The 15705-nt window shown below is 35.5% G+C and overlaps 1 protein-coding gene across 1 annotated transcript in view; it reads left to right on the forward strand.

The window, feature by feature from the left end:
* Window positions 1–15705, forward strand: part of KLHL4 (kelch like family member 4) — a 120176-nt gene that overhangs the window by 88811 nt on the left and 15660 nt on the right. Inside the window, exons 7-9 of the mRNA XM_065915668.1 lie at window positions 7489–7713; window positions 11644–11806; window positions 14820–15032. Of these exons, the coding sequence (XP_065771740.1) occupies window positions 7489–7713; window positions 11644–11806; window positions 14820–15032 (601 nt within the window). The remainder of the gene's footprint in view (window positions 1–7488; window positions 7714–11643; window positions 11807–14819; window positions 15033–15705) is intronic.

A 15705-nucleotide genomic window follows, 5' to 3' on the forward strand; every position in this document is an offset into this window, starting at 1 on the left:
CAGCATTTCTCATGATGTATGGCGCATATAAGTTAAATAAGCAGGGTGACAATATACAGCCCTGACATACTCCTTTTCCTATTTGCAACCAGTCTGTTGTTCCATGTCTAGTTCTAACTGTTGCTTCCTGACCTGCATATAGGTTTCTCAAGAGGTAGGTCAGGTGGTCTGGTATTCCCATCTCCTTCAGAATTTTCCACACTTTATTGTGATCCACACAGTCGAAGGCTTTGGCATAGTCAATAAAGCAGAAATAGATGTTTTTCTGGAACTGTCTTGCCTTTTGATGATCCAGCAGATGTTGGCAATTTGATTTCTGCTTCCTCTGCCTTTTCTAAAACCAGTCTGAACATATGGAAGTTCATGGTTCACGTATTGCTGAAGCCTGGCTTGGAGAATTTTGAGCATTACTTTACTAGCGTGTGAGATGAGTGCAATTGTGCAGTAGTTTGAGCATTCTTTGGGATTGGAATGAAAACTGACCTTTTCCAGTTTAATTAGTCTTAACACCCTCCAAATTGTGAGGGCAGTATTAAAGCCATATTGAAATGTGTGCATCTAAAGCTAAGTTTTATAAATAAAGTAATATAAATTTTATGACACATTTTTCTTATTATTATTGCTTTATGGGATATAAGCCTTTCATTAGAGTTTCCTCTTATGACAGCAGTTTATTTTGCTATGTATGATCAATTTAATGTATTTATATTGAAGTGTAGACTTATCATATCAGTTTCAGGTTTACAGCATGGTGATTCAGTATTTTTTTAGATGATACTCTAAATTATTACAAGATAATGGCTGTGTTAGTATACTGACAGGGAGGGAGGTGGGAGGGGGCATCGGGATGGGGAACACATGTAAATCCATGGCTGATTCATGTCAATGTATGGCAAAAACCACTACAATATTGTAAAGTAATTAGCCTCCAACTAACAAAAATAAATGGAAAAAAAATGAAGATATTAAAAAAAAATAATGGCTGTTATCCCCTGTGCTATAAAATGTATTCTTTCTATTTGTCCATTTTATTAACAGTAGATTGTATCTGTTAATCCTATATATGTAATTTGTCCCTCCCTCCTTCCCTCTCACTTTTAGTAACCACATGTTTGTTTTCTATAATATATGTGTGTATCTCTTTCTGTTTTGGATATATATTCATTTGTGTCATTTATTTTTGATTTCACATATAAGTGATATCATGTACATACTTATATTTGTCTGACTTACTTCACTAAGCGTAATATTGTCTAGACCCATTGATGTTAGTGTAAATGGCAAAATTTCCCTCTTTGGCAGAATAATATTCCATTGTGTGTGTCTGTATTGGAATATTATTTTATATTTTTATTATATGTATTATATTATTTATATTATTATATATAATATATTATATATACACATATATACATATATATGCATATATATACACATATATATATATACTCACACACATATTGCATCTTTTTAATACATTTGTCTGTTGATAACACTTGAGTTGCTTCCATGTCTTGAGTAATGTGTATAGTTCTCCTGTGACCATTGTAGTGCATACATAATTTTTATTTAGCATTTTGATTTTTCTGTAGATACACCCCAAGAGTGGGATTTCTGGATCATATGATAGTTCTATTTTTAGTTTTTGAGGAACCTTCATACTATTTTCCATAGTGGTTATACCAATTTATATTCCCAATAATAGTGTACGAGGATTCCCATTTATCCACATCCTCTCCATCATTTGTTATTTGGAATCTTTTTGATGATAGTAAGCTGATAGGTGTGAAGTGATATCTCATTGTGGTTTTGATTACCTTTCTTTAATAATTAGCAATGCTAAGCCTCTTTTCATTTCCCAGTTAGCTATCTTTTTGTCTTCTTTAGAAAAATGTCTATTCAGTCCTACCCATTTTTTATTTTTTTGTCTTGAGTTGTATGAGCTGCATATTTTTGATATTGATTTCTTGTATTTCACATCATTTGCAAACATTTTCTCCCATTCCATAGGATGCCTTTTCATTTTATTGGTGTTTTCCTTCACTGTGCAAAAGCATTCAAGGTTAATTAGATCCAGTTGTTTATTTTTTGCTTTTATTTCTTTTGCCTTAGGAGATGGAACCAAAAATTATTGCTGTGATTTATGGCAAGTAATGTTCTGCTTTTTTTTTTCCCTAGGAGTTTTATGGTGTCAGATCTTACATTTAGGTCTTTAAACCATTTTGATTTTATTTTTGTATATGGTATGAAGGAATATTCTTATCTCATTATTTTTCATGTAGCTGTTTAGTTTTCTCAGCACCACTTGTTGCAGACTATCTTTTCTCCATCGTATATGCATGCCTCATTTGTTATAGATTAATTGACTGTGTGTGGGGGGGGGCTTATTTCTGTACTTTCTGTTCTGTATCATTGATCTTTGTATGTGTTTTGGTGCTAGTTCCATGCTGTTTTGATGATTTTAGCTTTGTGGTATGGTCTGAAGTCTGGGAGGGTGATACATCCAGCTTTGTTCTTTTTTTTTTTCACAAGGTTGTGTTGACAATTTGGGGTATTTTGTGACTCTTATGGCAGCATTTTTTTTTTTTTTTTTAAATTTGAGCATTCGCTTTGCAGCCTAAGATCTTTTCAGGGAGAATTTAGAGATTTATCATAAGTGGAAGGGCTGAGGTCTTCCAAATTTGCTTTTTGACAGAAATAGTAGAATAACTTCTAATTTCTTGCTGTCAATTTCCTGATAGATGACCAAAGACCATTTACAAATAAACTTGAAGTGTTGATAACAAGATCAGTAATTCAATTCTGGAATAAAAATAATGATTTTACAAAAGAATTATTTGCAATAGGAATAGGGAAAAATTTTAGAATCCATCATGTTTACCTTGAATACTTCTTAAAACATTTTTTCCCACAGTTTTGTTTCTTTGCACTGATTTCTACTTATAGAACCATGTTGCCAAAACAATGAGGCAAGGATTTTGTAATTAAGAATTGGCTATATAGGAACTAAAATCAATTCACTTAAAATTTGCCAAATCATCATGGAAATGTTTTGACACCTTGTAGAAAATGATGCAAAAATCAAAGTTTTATGCTTCTGAAAACCTATTTTTTCATCTGGTATGTGCAATTGGAAGCCCATATAGGAAATATGTCAATTAATAATAAATCTGTATAACAAGAGTTTGCAACTGTAATTATTTTCCAAAATTGTAGAGTAACTTCACAAAACTAGTGTTCTTCAGAAAATAACAAATACAGTAAAATGTTATAATAGATTTCAAGTCTAGCAACTTGATATTTTACTGCATTTTGTTGAATAGAAAGAACACACACAGAATTGAAAAGGTGTCTTTTTTGATATTAAATCAAAAGGGTACAAAGTAGAAAATGCAGAAATGGCTATCTATAATATTTGATTTTTAAAAAGTCCAACTAGTGGAATGAGAAATGGGAAAATTTGTGTTTATTTGTTTGGTTTTTGTATTTATTTACTTTTTTGTTATTTTTTTCTTTTAAGTTAACATTGCACAAATGAATATATTACACAAGATTGTAATATGTATCTTCAACTCCTTAATAGCTTACAAAAATGAGTGAAATGTGAGTCTATAATCCCTTGACTCTGCTACCACAGTTTGATATGGAAAGAAGTAAAGCCATCATTTTGAGACTCTTGAAACACTTAGTATATGAAACTATAAAAAGCTTTATGGAAAGTTGCAGAAAACTACAATAATAGTGAAAATTATTATTTTGAATACCTGATCCTTGATTGGCAATTTGCAGACATCACTCCTAATCCTCACAGAAATGCTGCAATTTCGATTTTTATTACCTTAATTTTGAAGATGAGGAAACTAAGGCTCTCAAGGTTGGATAGCCATGCCAAGGAGAATCATCTTAAAACTACTGGACAGGGAATTATTGCTCAAATTTAATGTTCTCTGTTGCTATATTGCCGCTATTTTATTTTTTTTAATTTATTTTTATTAGTTGGAGGTTAATTAATTTACAATATTGTAGTGGCTTTTCCCATACACTGACGTGAACCAGCCATGGATTTACATGTGTTCCCCATCCCAATCCCCCCTCCCACCTCCCTCCCCATCCCAGTCCCTCTGGGTCTTCCCAGTGCACCAGCCCTGAGCACTTGTCTCATGCATCTAACCTGGGCTGGTGAACTGTTTAACCCTTGTATTGCATATTTTAGATGAAAGAGCACCAACAACAAAACTGACCCCTCTCTTTGAGGGTCTTAGAATTGAAAAACCAGAGTGAGCACATAGGAGCAAAAAAAGAAAGAAAAGAAAAGAAAAGAAACTATGTAAAGCAAAAATATTAAGGTGGTAGCATTTATCTATGTAAATCAGTATTGCATTTAAAAAAATACCAATTTTCATTCTTAAAAAATTTTCTATATGCATGCCTTTTTTTTTTTTTTGCAATGTGTAGTTGTTGTTTTTTTTATCTTTATAAGATACTTTTTGAACTTTCACCATTTGATGCTTAGGAAATATAGTACTTCCTCAGTCTTTAATTTCCTTTTGACTCATACAATTACCTTGGAATTAGTTGCTAAATATGGATACCACACAAGTGGCTGGAATTAACTATAACCCCTACTGTGTGCATTAAAAGAGTCATCAAAAAGTTGTAAGTATGATCACTCAGTCAAAATTTTTAAATGGTTGAATGCTAAACTTCAGGCTTTTCTGCATGCCAGGTATTCAGTAAAACTTCACTTACTAAAATAATGAATTTTGAGAGACAGTATGGCAGGGAACAAATAAAGGTTAATATCGTGATTTTAAGTTCATTTTAATAATAGATGGAAGAAATCACTAAATTAGACATATTCACAACTGCAGTAACAATCATTCTAAACAATACATTCTAAACAATTGATCTTATTGGCCCTTGAATAGATCATAAGTGAGCTGAATCAGTTCAGCTCAGTTCAGCTCATTTCAGTCGCTCAGTCGTGTCCAACTCTTTGTGACCCCATGAATCACAGCACACCAGGCCTCCCTGTCCATCACAAACTCCCGGAGTTTACTCAAACGCATGTCCATTGAGTCAGTGATGTCATCCAGCCATCTCATCTTCTGTCGCCCCCTTCACTTCCTGCCCCCAATCCCTCCCAGCATCAGGGACTTTCCAACGAGTCAACTCTTCACATGAGGTGGCCAAAGTATTGGAGTTTCAGCTTCAGCATCAGTCCTTCCAATGAACACCCAAGACAGATCTCATTTAAGATAGACTGGTTGAATCTCCTTGCAGTCCAAGGGACTCTCAAGAGTCTTCTCCAACACTACATTTCAAAAGCATCAATTCTTCGGTGCTCATCTTTCTTCACAGTCCAACTCTCACATCCATATATGACCACTGGAAAAGCCATAACCTTGACTAGACGGACCTTTGTTGGCAAAGTAATGTCTCTGCTTTTTAATATGCTATCTAGGTTGGTCATAACATTCCTTCCAAGTAGTAAGCATCCTTTAATTTCATGGCTGCAATCACCATCTGCAGTGATGTTGGAGCCCCAGAAAATAAAGTCTGACACTGTTTCCACTGTTTCCTCATCTATTTCCCATGAAGTGATGGGAACGGATGCCATAATCTTAGATTTCTGAATGTTGAGCTTTAAGCCAACTTTTTCACTCTCCTCTTTCACTTTCATCAAGAGGCTTTTTAGTTCCTCTTTACCTTTATCCATAAGGGTGGTGTCATCTGAATATCTGAGATATTATTGATATTTTTCCTGACAATCTTGATTCGGGCTTGTGCTTCTCCCAGCCCAGCGTTTCTCATGATATAAGTTAAATAAGCGTATAAGTTAAATAAGCAGGGTGACAATATACAGCCTTGACGTACTCCTTTTCCTCTTTGGAACCAGTCTGTTGTTCCATGTCTAGCTCTAACTGTTGCTTCCTGACCTTCATATAGGTTTCTCAAGAGGAAGATCAGGTGGTCTGGTATTCCCACCTCTTTCAGAATTTTCCATATTTTATTGTGATCCACACAGTCAAAGGCTTTGGCAGAGTCAATAAAGCAGAAATAGATGCTTTTCTTGAACTGTCTTGCTTTTTCAATGATCCAGCAGATGTTGGCAATTTGATCTCTGGTGTCTGCCTTTTCTAAAACCAGTCTGAACATATGGAAGTTCATGATTCACGTATTGCTGAAGCCTGGCTTGGAGAACTTAGAGCATTACTTTACTAGCATGTGAGATGAGTGCAATTGTGTGGTAGTTTGAGCATTCTTTGGGATTGCTTTTCTTTTATATTTGAATGAAAATTGACCTTTTCCAGTTCTGTGGCCACTGCTGAGTATTCCATATTTGCTGTCATATTGAGTGCAGCACTTTCACAGCATCATCTTTCAGGATTTGAAATAGCTCAACTGGAATTCCAACTTTGAAATGAAGTAAGAAACAATATTTGCAATATTTTAGGGCAGAAAGTTGACAAACACAAGAAAAAAAATGTGACGTGAGTCCCAAAGGAAAAGATTAGTTAAAAAAAGGAAAACTCTTTTTCAATCAAATACAGAGTTGCCATAATAAGCCAGCTAGATGATCAACATTTTGATTAGTTGGAGCAACTGAACTGCAGAAGTAGGAAAATGGGCTAAAGATATTACAGAATTAAAGATACAAAACTTTCAGTCATATGTGTTCATAGATGCAGATAAAAGATATGGAATAAAATCATATTTTATATTTTATTTAATGTTTGGAAAAAATAACTTGGCTTTAAGCAGACTTCTACCTCATTTCAATATAAGTCTTCTATATATAGTTGATTAATGTAGCTTAGTACAATTTCCTACTTACTTCATCATTAATAATTCCATAATTCTAGTAATTAGTGCAGCCTAGCTTTTATTTCAAGAAGATCTCTTCGAGAAAATTAGAAATACCAAGGGAACATTTCATGCAAATATGGACACAATAAAGGACAGAAATGTTATTATGTGAATCATGTGAAATAACACTGAAGGCCCATTTAAAAGAAATTTTCCTTTCTGTTCCTTTAGTCATTTGCATTTTAAATAAACACACACACATCAAATTGAGTAAAATAAAAAGGGCATAAATTAGTACATTGAATATTCATAGGAAAGTAAAACTATAATGGATGTGTAAACAGTAATACATTCCAAAGCAGTTTTTATTGTAAAATATGGTGTCTGGAACCTGTGCTAGTACTACCAGTAGCATATTTTAGCCAAAGAGGTCATTATAAACATATAAATCATATATATTAAGTAAACTATTTTATTCTAACTTCCATTTGGATTCAGAAGTGGTGAAATATTATCCTTGCCTTGTCTTATGGGTTGGGGAATTATCTGGACTACTTATTTTAATTTGAACTGCAATCACCAATTCTATACTATAAATATAGATACATAAATATAATATGAATGATGAAAAATTTTTGCACAAGTAGTTTTTAGCATTGTTCAATATCCCTTTAACAGGTACCACTACAATTGAAAAATACGACCTCCGGACCAACAGCTGGCTACACATTGGCACCATGAATGGGCGTAGGCTTCAGTTTGGAGTTGCTGTTATTGATAACAAACTCTATATTGTGGGAGGAAGAGATGGTTTAAAAACTTTGAATACTGTGGAATGTTTTAATCCAGTTGGCAAAATCTGGACAGTGATGCCTCCTATGTCAACACACAGGCATGGCTTAGGTAAGAGCTTAATGTTGTGCAGTTTCTAAAGATTGTACATTTACTAGAACTTAAATAAGTGATATCATTGTAATTTAGTAATACTCTTCTATTCAAAATGTCTGAAAATTCTGAAAAGTTTAAATAAACGGTAAAAGCCTGTGAAAGTTTTTTCCTTGTTTCAGGTGTCATACTCATTGTAATTTTACCTCCATTCCACTGGTATTTTAAAGGGGTCCCAATTCAGGAAGGATAATATCATACAGAAAGAATGAATTGTTGAGGAGCATGCAACTACAAGTTTTCTTCTAAGGTCAGTTTAGAGGAAAAAAACACTTGCTAATGGAGAGACACTGTGTTTCTAGTTACTAGTGTCCCTTCCCATAAGAATCAAATCTATATTTAGGCAAAAGTCTTTGGATGCAGTTTGAAGGCAGGACTATTTAGGAAAACCACTTTCATTGAGAGCAGCCCTAATTTATACTTAAGTCAGAGGTTCCCAAGAAGTTTAAGAAGGGATAGAGTCTTCTTGAACAGTGAGGAACTTTGATTCTCCTGATGGTTTGTCAAGGTCCACTTTTCTTCATGCTAGACTCCGTATGTTTCAATACTAAAGAGTTTTTTTTTTTTTTTTTTTTTTTTTTTTTTTTTAAGAAAAGAATAATTGCGTTGCTTTTCAAGAACCAAATTTTACACAGCTAAATTGTGACATATCCAGGATGGGTATTGTTTGCTCCAATATAAATGACAAATAATATCAAATGATAGACTATGTGATTATTCAGTTCAGCTCTGTAAGTGTGAGTTTTTTTTAGAAAACATATCTTACAGAGACACCAAAACAAATTTTAAAACTCATAATTAATTGGTATTGCTAAAGGGATAGAAGAGGTAGAGTGAATGGCAAATTGAGATAGTGAAGAATGTGGCAGGAGGAACCAGTACCGTGAATTCCTAGCACAGATGAGAAACAGAAAGGAACTATTCATAGAATCCAATAGAAAAAATCAGCCAAATATGGAGAAGCCCTATACAGTCAGCAGAAACAAAACTTGGAGCAGACTGTGGTTCAGATCATGAACTTGTTATTGCCAAATTCAGATTTAAATTGAAGAAAGTAGGGAAAACCACTAGACCATTCAGGTATGACCTAAATCAAATCCATTATGATTATACAGTGGAGCTGACAAATAGATTCAAGGGATTACATCTGATAGACAGAATGCCTGAAGAACAAAGGACAGAGGTTCATTACATTGTACAGGAGGCAGGGATCAAGACAATCCCCAAGAAAGAGAAATGCAAAAAGGCAACATGGTTGTTTGAGGAGGCCTTACAAACAGCTATGAAAAGAAGAGAAGGGAAAGGCAAAGGAGAAAAGGAAAGATATACCTAAGAAGTACAGAGTACCAAAGAAGAGCAAGGAGAGATAAGAAAACATTCCTCAGTAATCAGTGAAAATGAATAGAGGAAAACAATAAAATGGAAAAGACTAGAGATCTCTTCAAGAAAATGAGAGATACCAAGGGAAAGTTTCAGGCAAAGATGAGCTCAATAAAGGATAGAAATGGTATGGATTTAACAAGAGCAGAAGATATTAAGAAGAGGTGGTAAGAATACACAGAAGAACTAGACAAAAAAATCTTTATGACCCAGATAATCATGATAGTGTGATCACTCACCTAGAGCCAGACATCCTGGAATGTGAAGTCAAGGGGGCCTTAGGAAACATCACTGCAAACAAAGGTAGTGGAGGTGATGGGATTCCAGTTGAGCTATTTCAAATCCTAAAAGGCGACGCTGTGAAATGGCTGCACTCAATATGCCAGCAAATTTGGAAAACCCAGTAGTGGCCACAGGACTGGGAAAATGTCAGTTTTCATTCCAATCCCAAAGAAAGGCAATGCCAAAGAATGCTCAAACTACCTCATAATTGCACTCATCTCACACGCTAGTATAGTAATGCTCAAAATTCTCCAAGCCAGGCTTCAACAATACATGAACCATGAAATTCCAGATGTTCAAGCTGGCTTTAGAAAAGGCAGAGGGAGAAGGGGAGGGTGGGATGTTTTGAAAGAACAGCATGTATATTTTCTGTGGTGAAACAGACCACCAGCCCAGGTGGGAGGCATGAGTCAAGTGCTCGGGCCTGTTGGGCTGGGAAGATCCAGAGGAATCGGGTGGAGAGGGAGGTGGGATGGGAGACCGGGATGGGGAATTCGTGTAACTCTATGGCTGATTCACATCAATGTATAACAAAACCCACTGAAAAATAAAAAAATTAAAAGAAAAAAATAAATATGTATGGAGGAGGAAAAAAAAAAAAAAAGAAAAGGCAGAGGAACCAGAGATCAAATTGCCCACAACCATTGGATCATATAAAAAGCAAAAGAGTTCCAGAAAAAAAATCTACTTCTGCTTTATTGATTATGCCAGAACCTTTGATTGTGTGAATCACACTAATCTGTGGAAAATACTTCAAGAGATGGGATTATCAGACCATCTGATCTGCCTCCTGAGAAATCTGCATGCTGGTCAAGCAGCAACAGTTAGAACTGGATCTGGAACAACAGACTGTTTCCAAATTGGGAAAGGGATATGACAAGGCTGTATATTGTCACCCTCCTTATCAAACTTATATGCAGAGTACATCATGAGAAATGCTGAACTGGATGAAGCACAAGCTGGAATCAAGATTTTGAGAAATATCAATAACCTCAGATATGCAGACGACACTATTTTTATGGCAGAAATTGAAGAAGAACTAAAGAGTCTCTTGATGAAAGTGAAAGAGGAGAGTGAAAAAGTTGGCTTAAAACTCAACATTCAGAAAACTAAGATCATGGCATCTGGTCCCATCACTTCATGGCAAATAAATGAGGAAACATTGGAAACAGTTACAGACTTTATTTTGGGGGTTCCAAAATCACTGCAGATTGTGACTGCAGCCATGAAATTAAAAGACGCTTGCTCTTGGAAGAAAAGTTATGACCAACCTAGACAGCATGTTAAAAACAAGAAACATTACTTTGCCAACAAATGTCTGTCTAGTCAAAGCTATGTTTTTTCCAGAAGGCATGTATGATATGAGAGATTTACTATAATGAAAGCTGAGTGTGGAAAAATTGATACTTTTGAACTGTGGTGTTGGAAAAGACTCTTGAGAGTCCCTTGGACAGCATGGAGATCCAACCAGTCCATCCTAAAGGAAATCAGTTCTGAATATCCATTGGAAAGACTTATGCTGAAGCTGAAACTCCAATACTTGGCCACCTGATTTGAACCACTGACACATTTGAAAAGACCCTGATCTGGGAAAGATTGAAGGTGGGTGGAGAAGGGGACGACAGAGGATAAGATGATTGGATGTCTTCACCGACTCAATGGTCATGAGTTTGAGTAAACTACGGAGTTGGTGATGGACAGGGAGGCCTGGCTTGCTGCAGCCTATGGGATTGCAAATTGGACACGACTGAGTGACTGAACTGAATAGAACAAATTTCTAACTAAACCTCAAAAACCCCTGTCTACTAAGATGTCCTATGGGAATCATTTTTATCCATTTAATAAAAATATGGAAATAGAAAGATCTATCAGAGTTGTTATTTATCTAAGATTCAGTATCATATCTCATTTATCTTTTATATTTGAAAAATGACATTTAAACTGTGACAGAAAAATCATCTTCACTTTTCTGTTAATCACAAGAAATGGTGTGTTCACCTACTTTCTGTGACTTTAGCATTATAACCATGATACTATTCCATGATATTTCCTGGGGTTAAAAGACCATATTTAGTTTAAAGATTGGCAAATTATTCATTAAATAGCTATTTACAAAGCCATTATAGACAAAAATCAAATTTTTAAGTAGTTCTTTCTTTGTAAAATGAAACATCCAGTATATATGCCCTGCCTAGGTTGAGCTCTCATGCTATTCTTATCGTTTAGGTGTAGCCACACTTGAAGGACCAATGTATGCTGTTGGTGGCCATGATGGATGGAGTTACCTAAATACTGTAGAAAGATGGGACCCTGAGGGACGTCAGTGGAATTACGTGGCCAGTATGTCAACTCCTAGAAGCACAGTTGGTGTAGTTGCATTAAACAATAAGTGAGTAGAGCCAAACATGCATGCTTTTGCTCCCATTTCATGTAGTACAACACTTCAATGATGTGATACACCTAACAATAAACATTCCCAGTGACTAGGACATCCTAGTAATGGATTGTAAAAGGCCTTTCTTGGAACTCTCCCCTCATTATGATGGAAAATATTTATCTAAAATGAGCACTTAATTAAATATCCTAAAACCAGCAGTAACATTACTACCTGAGATCTATTTAGAAATGCTGAATCTTAACCCCAGTCCAGTCCTCCTGAACCAGAATAGACATTTTAAGAAGATCCTCAAGTAACTTGTATTACACATTAAAATTTAGAAACACTTTTGTAGGCAAGCCAGTTTCAATCTTACCCTTAAGAAGCTACCATTTTTTGGTTATAACTTATTATCGACTTATCAAAACTTCAGTCTGTTTTTGTAATATACTAAGTCTTTTTTCTCTTTATAACTCACTCTCCTAAGTGTTCTAGAATTATAGCTAGTCCCATCTTTCTGAATCTTTCCTACTTTCTGATCACTTTTCTATGAGAGAAAATAATATATTGAAACTTGATGATATTAGAGGTTTCTACAAGCTTGAATTATTCTTTTTGTAGGTAACTGTTAATTGTGTGCTTTCTGAAAAGGGATCTTTGGAGATCATGACAAGCATACAGGAGGAACTTGAATGATGAAAATTTTAGACATCAGGATGTGTCAGTGGCAGGAGACAGTTTTGTGTGTCTGTATTGACTATCCATAAAGTCAGTATCTCATCATATAATTGGGTTCAAAAGAAAGTTCAATGCAGATGTTTTTTAGCACCTTGTGCATAAAGTAAGAAGTGTCTGTGGTTAACAGGGAACCCAGAATTACAGTGTTTTAGGGTTTAAAATACTCCTAAATCTGATTATCTTTAGCCTAACCTGAATGATATCCAGTGACTAAGTAGTGATCTCTTACCTATTACAAAAGAAGCGAAATAATTGAACTTAAATAATTTAATTTTGTCTTGCTAACTTGCTATTGTTCACAACTGGACATGAAGGGCAGTTATAGGCATATAGTTTAATAAATGTTGATCTTCTCTATTGATGTGGGATTAAATTTAAATTAGACTAAAAATTAAAAAAAATCTACTTCTGCTTCATTGGCTACACAAAAGCCTTTGACTGTGTGGGTCACAACAAACTGTAGAAAATTCTTAAAGAGATAAAAATATCAGACCACCTTATCTGCCTCCTGAGAAACCTGCATCCAGGTCAGGAAGCAACAGTTAGAACCGTACATGGAACAATCAGGTCAGTTCAGTTCAGTCTCTCAGTCGTGTCCGACTCCTTGTGACCCCATGGAACAATGAACTGGTTCAAAATTGAGAAAGGAGTATGTCAAGGCTGTGTATTGTCACCCTACTTATTTGACTTGTGTGCAGGGTGAAGTGAAAGTCGTTCAGTCATGTCTAACTCTTTGTTACCCTGTGGACTGTAGCCTGCCAGGCTCCTCTGTTCATAGAATTCTCCAGGCAATTATACTGGAGTGCGTCTCCTGCAGTGCAGGATGATTCTTACCAGATGAGCATCAAGAAAGCCCCCTCTATACAGAGTACCTCATGAAAAATGTTGGACTGGATGAATCACAAGCTGGAATCAAGATTGCTGGGAGAAATATCAACAACCTCAGATGTGCAGATGATAGCACTCTAATGGCAGAAATAAAACAGGAACTAAAGGGATTCTGGATGAGGGTGAAAGAGCTGGCTTAAAACTCAGCATTCAAAGAATGAAGATCATGGCATCTGATTCCATCACTTCAAGGCAAATAGGTGAGGAAAAATGAAAACAGTGACAAACGTCATTTTGGGGGGCTCCAAAATCATTATGGATGGTGATTGCAACCATGAAATTAAAAGAAACTTGCTCCTTGAAAGGAAAGCTATGACACAACTAGGCAGCATATTAAAAAGCAGATACAACATTTTGCTGACAAAGATCTGAATAGTCAAAGCTATGGTGTTTTTAGTAATAATTTACAGTTGTGAGAGTTGGTGCATAAAAAAGGCTGAGTGCCAAATAACTGATGCTTTTGAACTGTGGGGCTGAAGAAGAGTGTCCCTTGGACATCAAGGAGATCCAACCAGTCAAGCCTAAAGGAAATCAACCCTGAATACACATTGGAAAGACTGAGGCTGAAGCTGAAACTCCAAAACTTTGGCCAGCTGATGTGAAGAGCCGATTCACTGGAAAGACCCTGATGCTGGGAAAGATTGAAGGCAGGAGGAGAAGGGGATGACAGAGAGGAGATGGTTGGATGGCATCAGAGACTCAATGGACATGAGTTTGAGTGGACTCCAGGAGATAGTGAAGGACAGGGATGCCTGGTGTGCTACAGTCCATACAGTCACAAAGAGTAGGCCACAAGTTAGCAACTGAACAAAAATAACAAATTAATAACACTGCTAATCAAAAGAACTGGCATTTTAAAATTTATAAGAGAAATGCTATAGATAATACATCTTCCTAGGGAAAAAAATCTGGTTTTTAGGTTTCATCCTGTTCCCTTAGCTATTTGTTAAATTAATATCTTCTTAGTTACAAATTTTTTACACTAAATAAAGTAGCTCACTAAAACAATAGAGAGTCTAATGCTAGGCAACTAAATTTAGCTAAAATTGTAAGGTTCCTGGATTTGGGTTTTGGAAAGATCTTGCCATCTTTAAAAATATTCAGCTTTATTGTGATTTAGTAGACAAATATTACAAATGCTTTTGTTATCTCTTTCCTTTCTCTGCAGTTCATTTCCCATATAAACCCTTAATCTGTTATATCAAAGAACCTTTCAAAATATTATGAAGCAGGTAGGTTTGGGGTAAGGTAGACTTTAACAAATACCTTCACAAATTCAGGCCTTTCGCTATAAAATACTGAGGGAGTAGCATGCACTGTCCAATGCTGTGTGCAGTGTATTTTCACTTTCATTCTATGCACAAATACACACATACACATACTTCTGTCTTTATTCTAGGCTATATGCTATTGGTGGACGTGATGGAAGTTCCTGCCTCAAATCTATGGAATATTTTGACCCACACACTAACAAGTGGAGTCTGTGTGCTCCAATGTCCAAAAGACGTGGAGGTGTAGGAGTTGCAACATACAATGGATTCTTATATGTGGTTGGGGGTCATGATGCCCCTGCTTCTAACCATTGCTCCAGACTTTCTGCCTGTGTTGAACGGTAAACTATTTCTATTTATTCATTATTTATTTGATTATTTGTTTTTTCAGAAATGAGAAGGATTTTTAAGCTACCAAAAAGTAGTTTTCCAAGTAAGTGTTAATCCTTTCAGAGGTTTAATTATTTTTAAAATTTTATCCTTACTCCTAGGCTCAAAATATTTTGAAGAAATCCTGCATATGCATTCCAGATTCATCATGAGAGCTGTATGAAAAGAATGCATTGTTTTATCATTTAATAGTCACTCTATAAAATGAGACTGAAGTAAGAGTAAATATATTTTTATTACAAGCTATATCACTCAACTATTCACCAGCTCAAATCACAGCTTTACTGTTTCAAAAACTGAATCAGTTCTCAAAGGATAAAGGCTTATTGCTGCAAAATAAACAGGAAAAAAAATCCCAAAGAGATGTGTTTATAATGTTCTGAACAATGACTGTATTGCATTAAGTATTTAATTTCTCACAGGTAGCTTCTTTGAATGGGAGACATTAATTTGGATGAACAAAGTGTGCTACATTTTTTGTCTGTCATGTTACTTTGTAGCTTTACCCCTCATGTTCTATTCCTAAGATGGGAAGATCCCCTAGAGAAGGGAATAGCTACCCACTCCATTTTTCTTGCCTGGAAAATTCCATGGACAGAGGAGACTATCAGGCTACAGTCCACT

Source organism: Muntiacus reevesi, chromosome X, assembly GCF_963930625.1.
Source record: "Muntiacus reevesi chromosome X, mMunRee1.1, whole genome shotgun sequence".
Classification (NCBI taxonomy): domain Eukaryota; kingdom Metazoa; phylum Chordata; class Mammalia; order Artiodactyla; family Cervidae; genus Muntiacus; species Muntiacus reevesi.